Below are 17,279 nucleotides of genomic sequence, written 5' to 3'. Positions count from 1 at the left end.
GCTCTTCAAAAAATCCAAAATGCCCCCCGCTTGGCGAAAGCATCATGCCCAAACAGCAGAAACCCGGCGAGGAAGTGCGGCATCGTACGTCAACAGCTACCCCGCTTCCAAACTCCGGGCCTTGCAACTGTAAGAGAGGGTCCTAATTCTTCGATGTCCGCCAGTCCCCGCCTCTAGTTTATTCCAGAAATGGCTACGGCCACCATCGCCTGGAATGCCCATCAGGAGGGCGGGGAGGTCACTGCTTGAGATCGAAAGTGACCGCTTTAGCCCCTAACTGGAGTGGGTGAAAGGATAGTTCGGGAGGGCGTCACGTTAAGGAGGTGCGTCGTCCACCCCTTCGCTGATGGGATACAAAAAGACGGCCAACTTGTTGCTGTTGCCTCGAAAAATGGACTGTAAACGCAAAACTCAGAGGAAGAAATCGCCCAATCCCAGCTGTTTAGCTGACATTTTGAGGGTAGATAAGGCAACTAGGGTTGCATGGTCCGACCATACCTGAAACGGGTGGCAGCCCTTCCAGCCAGCCGCCGGCAGAAAGAGCTTTTTTATGGTCACTGCCGCCTCTCTACCGGCCCAGTTCCAGCCCAGGGCCAGAAAGTTTCTTTGACAAGTAAGCACATGGGACTGCTTTCATTATCTTTATTTTTTTCTCTGCAAGAGGGCAGCCCCCAAAGCTTTATCCGGGCGAACGGCCGTACTATGAAAGGTAAAGTCGGGATCCGGGTGTTTTAAGATGGGCTCAGTAGTGAACGCAACCCTATAGGGCCTTGGTAAGGAAGCTTGACAATCCTCAGTCCAGGGAAGGGGAGGCCCCGGGCCTGGATGCCTGAGGACCTTTTCCTTTGGTAACGTAGGGCAGATCTGTTAATGGCAGGGGCCAGCTGGGCAAACTGGGGAATAAAGTCCTCGAGCAGAAATTTGGCAAAACCCCAGGAAAGATTGGAGTTCCTTACGAAAGTGGTGGTGGGATCGAATGAAGTCAACGGTAATCACATACCTTGGCAGGGTTCATCACTACCTTCGGGCTGTGACATCCGGACTACAACCCAAATGAGTCCAGGGATGTCTCAGGAACTGACGACATTTTGACATACCTGGATACCAGAGAGTTGTCCAGCAGACGTTGGTAACACAGCCCTTACCAATCTTTCATGCTCTTCCCACTGTTTGTGAGTATATCAGAACATCATCTAAATATACCAATTACTCCCTTTGACAATAAAAAAGTCTTGCAAGACATCATTGATCAAAGTATGACATGAAAGCCCTCAAATTCATGAATCCGAATGGCATTACACAATATTCATATTAAGTTTAAATTTAGTATTAAACGCTGTTAAATGTTCAGAATCTTCAGCCTTATCCTTTACTGCGGTAAGCTAGTGTCACGTAAGTCCAATTCTATGAAAAAAATACCCTGCATTCCAGAGCGCCAAGCAAATCCCAATTAAAAGGCAAGGATACTGGTTTGCCGGTAAAAGTGAGATCGCATGCGCGAACCCCATAATCGGGTGCAAAGGCGAGGGAACCATCTTTTCTTTTACAAAACAAACGCAGGGGTGGGTGCCTTTTGGTTGCCTCAACAATGAAGCCCCTAGCAAGATTTTACATCCAATGCGCACGGAGCTCCTTCTTTGTTCATTTGCGGGCTCATCCGTATATTCTCCCTTTCGGGCAGTTGTGCCCCCCGAACCAAGAGGATCTTGCAATCAAACCGTGGTCCCATGGGGAAGCTGATCGCATTCCTGTTCTTCAAAAAACCCTAGCCAGATCCCAGTATTGCTTCGGGATCCTGTAGCCAGCTCAGGGTCTTCGAACAAGTTCAAGGGCAAGCGTTAATGTTGTGAAGGTTGAGATTCTAGGGTTTTGTCAGGTGGTTCCCCCTGCATGGCATATGACCCCACAAGGCTGGATCCCTGCGAATCGAACAATGTGTTGCCCCCCAGAAAATGGGTGGGTTCAAGTGGGACAAGAGCCAAGGCATACCCAAAACGATGGGGTGTTTGGCTACACCGAGCCAATATGAAGCCTCTCCCAGTGTTCGCACAACGTAGTGCTAATAAAAGCACTGGCTGGCCCGTCTTGAAACCAGCCGGACCTCTCAGTCCCCAATGGCAATGCCATCCATCTGAGTAAAGCGGGATGGGTTTGGCTACAGCTTATCCGCTCGAAGTCCCCTAACTGGGTTCTGGCTACCTGGAGGTTTCTATTAGACAGTGGGAGCAGCCTGAGTCCATTTCAAAGCCCTCGGGCCAAAATAAGGGCGTGCCATTGCAGAATTGGTTAAAGTGGTCATAATGGTTATGGGGGGCCCCCTTCACTCACCGCTGCCAGGCCGGGCCTTCCTCGGGCCAGCTGGGCCTGATGAAAGGCTTACCTCCTCCAAAATCGCATCTCTTCGCTGTCTCTCTTTTGGTCGCCATCAGCCAGGCTATGGCAGCCTCCTTGAGGCTCCTTCCGACCCGGCTTCTACGGGGGGTCCTGGCTGAGGATCTTGTAGGCTGCAGCAGCGCCAGCGCGGTGCTGGGGTGGACGGTGCCTGGGTTTTTCTGACAGTTGGTTGCCAGGGTGGCTCTGGCCCCCCCATAGATACGCGCTGTAAGCCAAGGCTGACGGGCGGCGAATTGATCGGATGTGGACTCTCTGTAGAGTGGGGTCCCGTTGCTGTGGTCTTTTAGTTTATAGCGAGCAGCCGGGCGGCTGCCAGCGTGGGTCTTCCCGCTATTTGGCGGTTGGTTGAGGGGCTTTTCCTTCGCCTTTGGACTCGATTAAAGACGGGATGCAAATGAAGCTACCTTGCTGTAATCCATTCATGCAAGGGTTTGGGGGCTGGCGCACTATGTCTGCCCAGGTGCAGATTTCTGCAGGATCAATTGCATCAGTGAAAGTATCTGCGATTTCCATAACGCCAGGCCAGTCAGGAAGCTTATTTGCCGCCGCTAAACGGAACTCACGGGCGTAATTCAGGTAAAAAGGCGTCTGTTCCTCTTGTTTGATGGTTTTAATAGTCTTACTGGCCTTGTTTACTTCCCCTCAGGGTCCTGAAAATGCGTAGTCTAAGTCCTTGGAGCAAGGCTGCTACAGTTTGAAGTTCAGGGGCTCCTCAACTCTTTACATGTGGGAGAGTCTCCACGAATCCATTCAGCAGCATCTCCATCCAATACCGCATCCGATGTTCCGCGACTTTTTCTGCCTCGAACGGTAAAGGTCATCAAACTCAAGCATGTGTGCATCCAATTGCAGGTATAAAATAGGGGCAATCGGGAAGCAGTGCCATCAAACGCGCCGGAATATGGGGTCGGTGGATGGCCTCTACCAGCGCACCGCCGCTTTTGGGGCGCAGGGAACCGGGCTGGGTCCGGGGAGGCGGTTGGGCTGCTTAACGCTGGCGCGGAGCTTCCGCGGGCGGGGAAGCGATTCTTCGCTGTGGCACGGAGCTCCCCTGCTGTGGGCCTGCAACCGGGAGGTCGGTGGAAGGGGTGAGCTGGCTGCCAGCAGCCCGGCACGGTCCTGGTGATTTGCGGTTGCCAGTGGTCCGCATCACGCCGAGTAGCCGCCTTTCCTGTCCGGGCCAAATCTCTCGCCGCGGTAAGCACTTCCGCGTTCTGCCGAAGCCTCTCACGCTCCTTGTCGCTGCAAGTACCGCCGACTTCCCCCCCCCCCCCTGGGTCTTAAGTGCCTTTACGCATTCTATTGCCGTCGGCCAAGGTCTTGTTTGGTGTGGTCCAAAACTTATGTGGGAGAGCCGCTCAACATCTTTCAGGAATTGTTCTCGAGCATCGCTTCCTGGGCAATTTCTTAGCGCCGCCGCTCATGCGCGAAACTGTTCCCGCTCCAATTCCAGTAGCCTCACGCTTCCCTTCGGTCAGAGTCTCACGCTCCAGCTCCCAGTCCCGCTTGGCTCTGGGCTAGGGCTGCGCGCTGTTCCTCCCTTAATCGCCTGGGTCTACATCCCGAACCCCGCCTTTAATCCTCGGTGGAATCCTCGGTGGAATCCTCGGCTGCTGCCCTAAGAAGTCCACGTGAGGTCGGGGCTCGTGGGCACGGGCATCCTCCTCGCGAAAAGTTAGTCTGCATGCTGGACCCCTCCGGGTAGATCCAAGATACTCTAATGGACTGTCGGGCCCGGAAGGGACTTTGGACGCGACCTCGCATTTCTGCCAGTGGTATGCGAGGTGGGGGGTCCCTCGGCATTGGTCCATATATTTCTCCAACGCATTCTTGGGAGTCTCCTTACGGATTGATAATTCTCGACTCTCCCTCCTAACGGTAATAACGCATTACTGGGTTTGTAATCCACATGGTGACGGGTTGTGATGTGCCTCTCCTAAGGGGCAACGATCCATCTACACCTCCTCCACCAGGATTGAAGAATTCCTGACGACCTCGAGATCGCCTCGGGCCAAAACCGTGTGGCGAGGTCGAAGCATAACAGTGGGCTTCCTCCATCTGCTCACTTGTGGTTGGAGTGCATACGCCGGGCTGAGCCGCAGGCCTGAGAGAGGGTCACCAGGGAAACTGGTTCCGCTGGCTCTCCTCCATCGGGACCGGGCTGGCAAGGATGGCAGAGAGGGAGCCCACTCTATGGGGGCTACATAGAATCTCTTCAGACTCACTGCCTTAACGGATTCCTTGAATGGCAACTTCGCATGTTGGAAGGGACACCTCAGAGATTCACAGAGTGGTTGAGGCACGGAGGCTCAAACTCATACTCAAACTTAAGTGGTGATTAGGGGAGAGTTCCCTCGTGATAATGTAAGGGAACTTCAGAAGGACTCAAACAAAGCACCTTAATCAGTTCATTTTATTCCATAAACTTCAACGGTCTCAATACACGCAACGCGCAGAACTGACCCTTCTCGGCTAGGAGCTGTCGTTTTACAGACGAAGTCACTGCCTCCTCCCCTTGCACAGACCCAAGCAAAGGTTCACACAGGAAAGCAAAAGTAAGCAAAAGTAAGCTTCAAACATAGATGATAAGCATAGCAAGGTCAGTACTCCAGGCAGTAAGCCCAGTACGAGGAATCTGCCAAGGTCGAGAAGACGGCTGGGTGAGCGCACTAGCCCCCACCCTTACAGGTCACCAACCTTTCTGAGCCGGGGTGGAGGAGCTCATTTGGAATTATGACACGGCATGGTCGGCACAGCAACACAATGGCCGTCGCAGGAAGCGGGACCAGCCTCAAAACGATTGCTGCAGTTTAGCTTCACTAACACAGGGCAGATCCTTGTGCTGCAGTGGCAGCTACTACCAAAGCAACCTTTTAAAAAGTGCACAGCCAATCAGAAGCCTTGCTGGGAAAAAGCCCTAACTGACCCCACTTCCTGAAAACATTTGGGTTCCAAAAAAGGGTGCCGATGGGCACCAGGTTGGGGACCCAAGTTAAATTTATACTGTCCTTGTTTCTACTTCTCCCAGGTTTTTTCTTTCGCCTGTGCTCCTGCACCCCTGTATTACAATAGCCAACTCTTAAATATTGCTGTGCTTGCTAATACAAACTTTCTTTCTCTAAAGGGCACAACCTGTGTTGTCTTTGCCTGCCTGAGCAATAAGATTAATTGTGTTTTCACTGGCTTCGCCTTCTTGTTTGCTGAGGATCACAAACGATGGTTAGACAGTTTTGACCTTAATGCTTTACCATGGATCAAGCATAATTTCTGTACCGGTTCTAGAAGAGGTGCTCTTGAATGACTTCCAGCCAAATAAGTAAAGAACAGAGAGATGACAAGGTTTAATTGGCAGCGCACCCTTGCCTCCCAAATCCAAGCATAGCAGTATTTATTTAACATTGTAAATTACAAACAATAAAAGGATAAAAAAATCTAAGATGAGCATAATCGTTTAAAAATCTAATACATCAAAACATGTCTTAGTTGCTACTAAAACAATTCAAAATTGGAAAAAGGGAATATAGAACCAGCAAGAAATGATCTACAGAGACGAAATCAGCTATGAAATGCAAAACAGAAAAAAGTGACAATCTGCAAGCCAAAGCAATAAGCAGACCCAGTCCCAGGTCTTCCCCTCATCTCTAGGCAGGGGATGGAGTGGCTGCCCTGCAGGTGGATTGAGGATCTGTCAATCTGCAGGCTCATTGGTTAGCAGCCTCCCCCTTCCAGGTTTTCCTGACATCTCTAGGCAGGGGGTGGAGTGGCCGCCCTGCAGGTGGATTGAGGATCTAGCAATCTGCAGGCTCATTGGTCAGCAGCCTCCCTCTTCCAGGTTTTCCTGACATCTCTCCTAGGCAGGGGTGGGAGTGGCCAGCCTCTGCAGGTGGGATTGAGGATCTAGCAATCTATTGCAGGCTCATTGGATTAGCAGCCAGTGCTCCCTCCCAGTCCCAGGTTTTCCTCTCATCTCTAGGCAGGGGCAGAACTTGTGCTCCACAAGTGGACTGAGGATCTGGTTGTCTACAGGCCTTCCCCTTCCCAAGTCTTTATATCATCTGTAGGCAAGAGGTTGAGTTGCAGCTTTGCATTCGGAATTGAGGAGCTGGCCATTTGCAGGCCACGATGGTAAGCAGCCCGGTATTGTGGATGAAGTACTTGTATGAACGTATGAAGCTGCGTTATACTGAATCAAACAGTTTGCCCCTGAAGGTTAGTGTTACCCACTCTGATGGGCTGTGGTTTTCCGAGGTCTTAGGTGGAGGCATTTCACAGCACCTATTACCTGATTCTTTTGATTGGAGAGGCTGATGCTTGAACCTGGAACCTTCTGTGTGCCAAGCAGGTGTTCTGCCACTGAACACCGGAAAACCAGGGTTCAAATTTCTGTTCGACCATGAATCCCAGTGAGTGGCCTTGGGCATGCTGCCTGGTCTCACAGGCTTGCTGTGACAGGAACTGGAGGCCACATTTTAGATACTGCTTTGAGCTACGTGGAGGGAGAGCCGCAATACCAATGTGGTTGATAAATAATAGCCAGCTGTGATTAAAGGAAAGAGGAATGCAGCGGTGTCCCAGATGCCCCTTCCTATATTATTTGGGTGGGTGGCAGGTAAAACACAGGTATACATAAACAGTTAGTGGGAAAAGGTATCTCCAACCACAACCGTATACCAGCTTGGCTGAGCCACAAAAACCAAGCTATAATAGAAAGGTATGAATGCAAATTGCTAAGTATCAGGGCCAGTCTTTCTGGGTTCCTAGATAATGAAACTTCGCAACTGCATAGGCAGTGTGGTGTAGTGGTTAACTTTGGACTAGGACTTGGGAGACTTTGGCTCCGATCCCTACTTTACTACGAAGTTTGGTGGGTGACCTTGAGCCAGTCACACGCTCAGCCCTGCGTGGCCTCATGGATTGGTCCTGAGAATGAAATGGAAAGAGAGAATTGTGTGCTCCAACTTGAGATCCTTGGAGGAAAGGTGTGATAAAACCATGCTAGATAGAATAATAAAGCTACCTCTTTTTTATCCTGTGTGTGTTTTCGATGGCCCTACCTGGTGCATTCCTCATTTCTTGGAGGTTACATATAAACCTGTAGTGCCGTGTTAACGGCAAAGAACGCAAGGAAGCAGAAGTCTGTGTTGTAAGGGACTTGGCATCTTAGGCCAAGGCTGCAGTGAGCATGTACTGCATGTGCAGCCTCGGCAATGTGGGCAAAAGCAGACGCAAATTGTGCTTAGTAGGGGTCAGGAAAGGAGCTTATTAGGATCAGCCTGCATCAGCATTTGAGACGCATCGCACCCCAAGATTAATCTGCTTATTTACTTAGGGGAAGCGACAATTTTACCTTATGAAATGCTTGTCAAGCAGGCAGAGGAACTGGGCAGTTTAACTTCCTTTCTGATCCACTCACCTCAGCACTCGGTGCAGCTTCCGAGGTGGGTCGCTGTCTGCCTGATGTCAGACAAGCATAAGAACATAAGAAAGAGTCTGCTGGATCAGACCAGAGTCCATCTAGTCCAGCACTCTGCTACTCGCAGTGGCCCACCAGGTGCCTTTGGGAGCTCACATGCAGAATGTGCAGTGCCATGGGGCCTTCTGTGGCTGTTGCTCCTGAGCATGAACAGCAGGGGTCAGTTGGGAGGGGTGGCAAAGAGAAACCTGCTCTGCACACCAACTTTCCCTGTCCTTAGCATGCATGTACTCCTGCCTTAGGATCCTTACTGAGTCCAAGATTGTTCAGGATCTGTCTTGCCCTCTTGTGCACAGTTTCTATGCTTGTGTTGGATTTGGAGCATTCTGCCTCTTGCTTATGCAGGGAAGGGTGGAAAGACGCAGTTCTTGCACGGAGCACACAGATGCACCGCCAGTTCATTCTTCTGGCATCCTGTACGTTCAAACACCTCAAAGAAGTTGAAATGAAGAAGATTTTTGATACATGATACTGACCAAGTATCTCGAGATATCTCGGTCTGCCTTAAGTGGCAAAATGGAAATTCTCTCCAGCAAGATGGAGGCTTAGTAGATAAACATTCAAATCCCGCAGCCCCTCATAAAAAATTAAAATGGAAAGGCAGGAGCAAAGTTTAGGAATCAGTGAAGGCTTTGTTTTCAACTCAAAGTGCTTTGGAAGCGGGGAGTTGGTTATGATAATTGTTAGCTGTTGGGATAAACTTTTAATGTCTTTAAACAGGGTTTGATGTGAAGCATAAAAGCCTGAGGAGCCTTTCCTCCATTTGGCATTTGACCCATACAGCCCCTTCTCAAGCGACCGGCATTCACAATAAGAGGCTTGCTTTGTGGGGAAAATGACTTTTGTGATTGGTTGAAGGGTAGGACTACTAGGGCATGCTCACATGCTACCTTCACACTTTAAATTGCCTCTCCACTTCGTGCCCTATATGGGGGCAGATCTGGATTTATATAGATGTAACGAGTCGCCATCTTGTAGATGTCAAATCTTCTGCTGAACCATCAGTAACTGCTGTCACAGACGTCCTTTGCTCAGCACCACATGGAATTTGTCTAATGTCATGCTTTAGACACTTGAGGATTTATCACTTTATTGCAGAGATTTTCAGCCCGGATTCCATCAGCACCCTTGTACTTTCCCCTCCCTGTGAGTTCCACAACATCAAGTTTCCACCTCAAGCACTTCACTTTCTCTAAGTTGTAATGACTGATATGAATTTTGCCTTTCAGTGTTCTGATAGATTCCTTGTTATTGGATTTCACTTCCTAAACTTTATCTTTTTTTAAAAACTTTTGCATGGAGGACTGAGATGAAGGTTTGGGGATTTCCCTGGGTGCCATGACATGATACAACAGTGGGAAAAAAGATTGAAAGCCACTCTTTTATTCTCATGAGAGATCGTTTTGGAAATAGCAACAAATAAAACAGTTGCTGAAGATGTGATATTTCAAAAAGATAACAAATATTTTTGGCTATCACTTAATTCCACCATTTCACTATCCCTCAGAAATCTCTTTTATGCAACAAATCTTTGCTTTAAAATACTGTTCTCCTTCTCTAATGGTCTGAAAGGATACAATAGCTATAGATCCTTTGTATGCCCAAATATACTTAACTGCCATGAGAATTTCTGGGAGAGGATAATTTAAAATGCCCAATGCCCAAAATGCCCAATACCCTTCCTGAACTTCATATCTCACTAAATAAAGTGGCTGCCCCTACCTTCCGTTGGTAAGCTTCCAGCACCTGGGGCCACTTTGTATGTTATAAACAAGAACAAAATCCATATGATTCTTTTTATTGGACCAATCAGATTAGCACAACACAAGGTGAAGTGAGCTAATTTCATAAGCATAAGCATAAGCATTTTATTGTCATTGTGCACGCACAACGAAATTTACACGCACAACGAAATTTAATTTGCCTGGTCCCTGAAAAGTCAATACATAAATTTTCTTCTTTTTTGAAAGATTTTGGGTGGACTAATACAGCTGTGCACTGTTTTCATATCTGAACAGTTTCCCCTATCATTGTTTTGTGAAAAATTGTAACTTACAAAGTGACCTGAAGACACTGCTTATTCTGGGCATTTTATGCATTCATTTAAAAATATTTCTGGTCAAAGCCAGAGGTGAACCTGAGCCCGAGCCACCTTCAGCCACCAGTTTAAGTTGGACATTAAGAAATGCAAAAGCAAAGTATTGTTCTGAGTTTTCTTTTGTATCATTTTATATGATTTGTGAATTGTGCTGGTCACCGAGCCAGTTAGCTCAGTTCTGCTGCAGTCTGTGTTCTCCTAGTTTACTCTCAGCTAAATATATACATCCCCTCCTTTCCCTGTTCTACCTCTCCATTTTAAGTATGCCCGGTTTTAGTGCCTTCCAAAACGTGCTGCGGCTCCCTCTCGCTCTCTTCCTTGTCTGTCTCTGTCTTTGTTAACCACTCGGTTCGTATAGGCGCATCTTGCCAGGCTGTGGGAGTCTGCAAGCAACAAAATGTGTGGATCTTCAGCAGAATAGCGTGTGGCAGTGTTGTTGCTGCTGCTGCTGCTGCTTTTGAGCAGAGCAGGGAGGATAGGGTTTGCGGCGCCTTCTGGAAAGTTGCCACCAGCTCTCTGTGATGGTATATGTGCAGAGGGAGCTGACCGACCCTTGTCTGGGGCCCCGACGGTTTAAGCTCTCAGTTGCAAATACCAAAAAAAAAAACAACCCCAACAACGCATGAGTGGGACACACCCATTGACGGCACACCGGCACAAAGACCTCGAGGACCGCGTGAGCCCATAGAGGTGGTGCGCTCTGGAGCGGGGGAGGCGTAGCAGGGATGGGGAGCTGTGGAAATCACGAATGGCTGCTGCTGCTGCCGCAGCTGCAAAGGCAAGATGACTTAATTCCCTTGGTCTGCCCATCGTCGCCCCTCTAACCCCTTTTAAATAGCAACTCATAGATGTGATTTTTTTTTAAAAAAAAGATTTCTTTTTCTTTCTGCTGCTGCTTCCCTCCCTCGAACATTTAATATAATGAAGAGAATTGGGGGGAGGGGGGGGAAATGGAGCCAAAAAAATATTAAGGCCTCTTCTCCCCCCCCCCATCTGTTAATTACCAGTAAGCCATGCATGGCATCTGTTTATCACCTGGTTCTTGCCCCCTTTGGTTCTTGCCCCTCTGCTTTATGGTTGAGGAACAAATGGCTGTGGAACAAGAGGTAGGAAGGATTTCTTAACTCTTTCTTTCTCTCTCTCTCTCTCCATCAGAGCACCGATATCGCTTTGTGGGCTTTGAAAGTTATGTGATTTCGGGATGCCGAGATCATCGGAGCCACAGACTCCTGTGGCGATTTAATGTTCCTAATGAAATGGTGAGTGTGCCTGTCCTTTTCGGCTTTGTTGCTGTTTTAATTCTAAATTGTCTGTCTTCTCTGGTCAGAGGGTTTTCCTCCTCCAAAACAGCCAGCGGACTAGTGCAGTCTCGGGTGTGCTGGCTTGGTTAAATGGCCCAGGGGCAGTTCATTCTTTCTGTGCCGTGGCTTTGTTCTCCCTGGAGTGGGAGTTCAACCTCTGCTCGGTAAATACAGTTCATGAGGAGCTGGCGTCTGATGTACGGCTCTGCTGATGTCCTCCTTCGAACCCTCTCCCCTGCCCTGTACCGGTGAGAAGCGCAGAAAACCCTTCTGGAAAGGTTTTGACTTGCCTCTTGTTTTTTGCTTCTGGGCTTATCGCGGCGGGAAGCCTCTCTGCGGGCAGCCGGGGTTAGCTCTGTGTGCTACATATGCAGCAGCTGCCCCTCCCCCACCAAGACAAAGAGCCCCGAGCTTATCTGCCTGGCAGAAGTTACAGCACAGCTGTGTCCAAGGGAGTTTGCCTTTGCTTCCCCAGTCTCTTTTCTCTCCCCGCCCCCCTCCATTCCTGCCCTGCCCCACCAGGTTCTATGCCGTGAGAGTTCCTGGGGCAGTACAGCTATGAGAATGTCTTTACTTTGCTTTCTCTGATGCTGCCTGAGCTGAGATGGATGGTGCTGTTTGCAGTGCAGCGTGGGGGAGGGGATCCAGCTGCGCACAGCTCTGTAGGGGAAGGAGTTGGGGGGAATGCAGGGACACAAAGATGCTGCCGTGACTTTATGCCGCCCCCCCCCCCCCCCACACACACACTCATTTCTTGTGCAGCCAGATGCCAATAGTGATGCATGGTGTGTTTTCTGGCATGTTTTGGCAACTGAAATGCCCACCCATGCACCACAAACATCACGATCGATCTCAGATTGGGGTAAATTGCCTTTGTGGTATATCATCTGTGTTAACAATTGTTGCTAAAAAAATTCATCTACGCTGAATTCAGAAGGGCAGGGAACCTGCTCCTTAAAACCACTGCTCTGTCAATTACAATGACGATTCTAAAATAATATACTTCGAAGGCAGCAGCTGCCCTTTGCCCATGGGGTGACCGCGAATTCCATGAACATTCTGAAGTGGTTAGCCACTATTGCCATTTTACAGGTGGGAACCGAGGCCAGGAAATTGCAACTGAGAGGATTTGAACCCAGGGCATGTAGGTTTACATGCTCTTGGCAACAATGAGTCTGGGTAAACCGACCCTTCAAAAGTGGTTGAGCGCATCTTACCATGACACGCCTCTGAAGATGCCAGCCCTAGAGGCGGGCAAAATATTAGGAGCAAAAATGACCAGAACACGACCACACAGCCCGGAAAAAACACAGCAGTCACTTTACAAGAATTTATTATCATCTTAGATACTGAGGGGCCGGGAAATAATCCCTCTTCTAAAACACACTGCAGAAAGATTTGGCAAGTTTACACCTAATGTTTGATTACCCTCGTGTAATGTGCGGTGTCACTTTTAATATTACTTCCGCGCAGCTGGACAATATTCACTTTTCAATTATTCGCCCTAAAAATATATTACTTTCCTGGCTCTTTCGCCAAATCATTACGAAAGTTTTTTAAGATCTCAGAAAAAGGGCAAATGCTTCTAATGACTGACGCAATTTACCTTGCGTGGAAGGAAGAGCTGCCTTTTAAATATTTTTCCATTAGTTGTAGAAATATGGAATATTCCCCAACATGTCAGAGCCCAAATGACTTAAACTAATCTCGCCCCCCTGGCTTAAAGGATTTATTTATGCTGATTTTTCAGTCAGTACCATCAGTATCAGCTGCCTGTTGTAGTAATGAACACAAATAAAAATTTGCCTTGGAAAGTAATAGCTGTCTTCTAATGTTGGTTATAAACATGGAAGGAAAAATCCATGATTAAGGTTTTTGTTGTTCAGGAAAGAACCAGTATACATGTGAGGTCAGAACAGTGGCAAGCCAATGAAGAGTCCTGACCCCAGAATCGTGACTTCTGGCACTGTCTCACTAATTGCATGTGTAGAGGGGCCTATTAATTGACTGTGTCAATTAACGTTTGCTGCTCTGGCAAGTGGCAAGGAAGCTGGTACCTGTAATTAGTGTGGGGTGTGCCAGGTTTGGCAGTAGGAGTTTTAGGGATAAGTAGTTAGATGGGTGAATGGGTCTCCATGCAGATGGAACCACAGAGCTTGACAACAGCTTGTCTTTACTATTAGGATCAGCAGAAGACTTGGGATTTTTTTAAATTGAAGATATTAATATCAGTGCAAATAACAGTGTAGTGGTTAAGAGCGTGGTGTAGTGGTTAACAGCAAGTGCACTCTAATCTGGAGAACAAGGTATGATTCCCCACTCTGCCAATTGAGCTGTAGAAGCGTCTCTGGTAAACTAGATTAGAAGCTTCTCTGGTAAACTTGTGTACCCCAACACATGCCAGCTGGGTGACCTTGGGCTAGTCACAGTTCTTCGGAGCTCTCTCAGCCCCACCCACCTCACGGGGTATTTGTTGTGAGCGGGGAAGGGAAAGGAGTTTGTAAGCCCCTTTGAGTCTCCTTACAGGAGAGAAAGGGGGGGATATAAATTCTTTAAAGCTGTGAGACAGTATGGAGATGGGACTTACCCTGGATATCTGTCTCCTCTCTTTGTGCTGCATTGGCTGAGCTGGTTTGCCACCACCCTTTTTCTTAACCTCCTCTTATTTTTGGGTCACCCCTGGTTTTTTTTGTTTTTGTTTTTTACAGAGAAGGCATCTGATTGTGAGGCTGGCCTTCCTTTGGCCTTTCTTGCCATGATTTCTGGATCCTCTATTGTGGGTATTTGCAGCTTGCCTTAAGGTTTTTAAAGTACATCTTAAAATGTGGTGCTGTTTGAAAAATGGATAGCCCACACCCTGGCCTTTCAAAAGAACATGGCCCTGGGGGAAGGGGAGGGAATAGCCGCATTGTAGGAACCGGGCTGGCTTATCTGGCACCAGCCACTTTTGAAAGCAGGTGGTTGAATAAGGAAGGCTGTGCCAATCCTGTAAACCCACACTGTGCAAGTAGCGCTGTTATTGAAAGTAAAGTGGACACTTGCTGGGGCCAAAATCTGTGCTGCCAAAGATCAAGGAGATGTTCAGCGGAGATCTCTTCGCACAAAGAATTTGAAAAATGTAGTGTGTCTTCCCTCTTCCATCTCTGTCGAAATCCCAGAACTCCTGGGAGGGCTGGGTGGGAGATGCTTCTTTGTGCTTCCCCCCTCCCCCTTTTTCTGGTCTTCTTCAACAGGAGAGGAAGAGCAGAGAGCCCCTCCCTCTTGCTTTGAACCCCATCAGAGACTCCATTTTAGTGATGGAGAGGAGCTGTGTGGAGGAGTTCATGTTTACGCTTCGCCAGCCTGCGTGTGTGTGCTTTCCTTTTTGAATGAGAATAGCCTCAGGACACCAGGGATGTAGGATTTGGTGGAGGCCCATGACCCTATCAGGTCTCCTGAGAGCTATCCACTTGTATTGTCGTTGCTAGTGCAGTAGCAAGATTCAGATGGGGAAAGAGCTAGCGTGTCAAAACTCCCAACTTAAAACTAATGCTGCTGGCAGGCAATTTTACAGTGGTTTATTGTTCCTGGTTTTCTTGTCACAGTAACACCCACCCACCCCTTCCCCCGGTCCTTCTAGGAAGGTTAATTGCTGACCAGGGTGGTACTAGCATAACTATGACTGTCCATCAGTTAAAAACAAATAGATTACTCATTCAACTTCTGACCAATTAATTGGTTTGATACTGGTGGAAATGGAAGATAATTTAATAAACAAACAAACCAAGGGGACTTCAGAAGCCATTTAATAACCAAATGTCACTAAAAAATTAGAAGGAAAGACCGCTTTTTATATATATTTTTCCTAATACTGTAACCTCATCCACTACAGCCAAAGTAGCCTTAAATATCATGTTCAATATAATAGTCGGCTGAAGGCTTCTACGGCGGAAGGTCATTCTAGCAGGTTTTCTGGGACTGTATGTAATGCTTGTTCCGTAGTATCTTACTCCCACACTGATGTTTCACCTGCATCTGTGGCTGGCACCTTCAGAGGATCTGATGGTAGTAAAGCAACCATATCTCTGGACATCTGTTTGTGATACTGTTCCACAGCGCTGCTCTCCCAGACCTAAGTGCGGGTGGCTCAGTCCTGTTCATTGGACCATTCTGCTCCTAGGCCAGGTATATATACTCCACTTGCTTTACTACCATCAGATCCTCTGAAGATGCCAGCCACAGATGCAGGTGAAATGTCAGGAGAGAATGCTACTGGAACACGGCCATACAGCCCGGAAAACCCACAACACCCTAGAATCATGCTGATCAAAACTGAAACTAGAATCATGCTGATCAAAACTGGCTTCTGCCAATCAATCATCTAAAGTTTTGATCTGCCCTGTAAGGTTTGCAGCCTTCTTATCTGAAGTCCCGTGGGTGATAATGGGCATACAATGTCATTGCTTTGCGTGTTCCCCTACTGTCAGGTGAGATTGCTCTGCTTAATATGCTTAACAGTTGGTTCTTTTGTTCTCCTTTCCATTCTCCAGGAAAGACACAGATGAGGCTGATCTGGTCCTCGCCAAAGAAGCCAACGTGAAGTGCCCTCAGATTGTGATAGCGTTTTATGAAGAGAGACTGACCTGGCACGCCTACCCAGAAGACGCCGAGAACAAAGAGCGAGAGGCAGTGAAGAGCTAAAGTGGCCGGGGTCCTCTGTCCATCCATAGTTGTACATATTCCACCCCTCTCTTCCCTCTCAGCCCAAACACATCCATGAAAATGTGCTTATTACTGTGCTCCGCAGGAGAAACGTTGATATTGATTGGTTTAGTCATAACATAAATGGTGTAAGTCACGTTCGGTTTTGCTCCAAGAGATTGACATGCCGTGTGTGTGTCAGTGGTGGGTAACGACTCCTCCTCCTTTGTCGTCGCGATATCAAAACACGATTCTCACTTTGAAACCCCTCTTAGAGCCTGCAGGTCTTTTTTGCCACCCAGTGGTTCATTTCTGCAGCATGTTCAGCTCATATGAAGGTTGCTCCGCATCTGTGGCTGTAAGAGAGGGCTGCAAAGTTGATAAGACTCCTACCGGTCATGTGAATGATAACCCCTCTGACTCAGGATGCTGTTTGTATCCTGAGATTATCCCCCCCCATCCCAAAAAAACTTCACCCACCCCATTAATCCTGGCGTGGAGTAGCTCTTAATGGGCTGCCTCTCTAATGGCTTTCAAGAACACCTGCTATCTCGGCTTTCAGTTGAAATCCAGAATGCTGGAGGAGCAGTTTTCACCCCAGATCCCCAATGCCAGCTTCACTTTTGCACCAACCGTGGGTCCTATCACCTGTCGTGAAGGCCCATTTCCTTTCTGGCTGCTGTGAAGGAACCTTTGAAAAGGGAATCACTCGAAAATGGTTCTTCAGTAGACGAAGCTCTTTTCTCTTCTATCCCTTCCCAGCCTTTTTTCCATGTTCTCTTTCCTATCAACAGTATGTGCAGTATCTTTTGTCTTCCAATTTTTCTTTTTCCCTGCAGTAACTGGCTTTGTTATGTAGGCATGAGTGGGATGTGCCATACTTAGAAGACAATCTTTGCTGACTGCGACTGTTCCTCAAAGGCCAAACGTCACAGTCCTAAATTCTATCGAACTGTTCCTGGGCTCGGTCACCATGAAAGTGGGTGGAGTATTCTTTGTATGTCGCAGGCTTCCCTGACATGGTAATCTCTGGTTGACAGAACTCTTCTTGCCATTATCTGTAAAAGAGACGTTTCACCCTGGCTGCGTTTTCCATATTGTTTTTTAAAACAAAATAACTCAAGAGGAGACGTCTCCTATGAGCACACTGAAAGCACCTCGTCTGGTCAGAGGCAGGGGGCATCTGTCTTGAAACAGCTCAGAAACTTTAAGAGCTGTTCAGGTCTGGCATTTGTTTCCCTTGTAGCTGCCATCTGAAATGTGCTCCCTCTTCACCGGTGCCATGGTGATTGGACAATTCCAGGCTTAAAATTTTGGGACTGCTGGCATCGAG

At 48.1% G+C, this 17,279-nt stretch overlaps 1 protein-coding gene across 1 annotated transcript in view; it reads left to right on the top strand.

The window, feature by feature from the left end:
• Nucleotides 1-16,103, top strand: part of CBX5 (chromobox 5) — an 85,462-nt gene extending 69,359 nt beyond the window's left edge. The window contains 2 exon segments of the mRNA XM_048491489.1: nt 11,121-11,224; nt 15,796-16,103. Coding sequence (XP_048347446.1) covers nt 11,121-11,224; nt 15,796-15,946 — 255 coding nt within the window. The 3' untranslated portion in view covers nt 15,947-16,103.
• The last annotated feature ends 1,176 nt before the right edge of the window (nt 16,104-17,279 follow it).

Source organism: Sphaerodactylus townsendi, linkage group LG03 (assembly GCF_021028975.2).
Source record: "Sphaerodactylus townsendi isolate TG3544 linkage group LG03, MPM_Stown_v2.3, whole genome shotgun sequence".
Taxonomy (NCBI): Eukaryota; Metazoa; Chordata; class Lepidosauria; order Squamata; family Sphaerodactylidae; genus Sphaerodactylus; species Sphaerodactylus townsendi.
The sequence above is the reverse complement of the archived record's forward strand: the minus strand, read 5'-3'. Positions and strand labels throughout refer to the sequence as shown.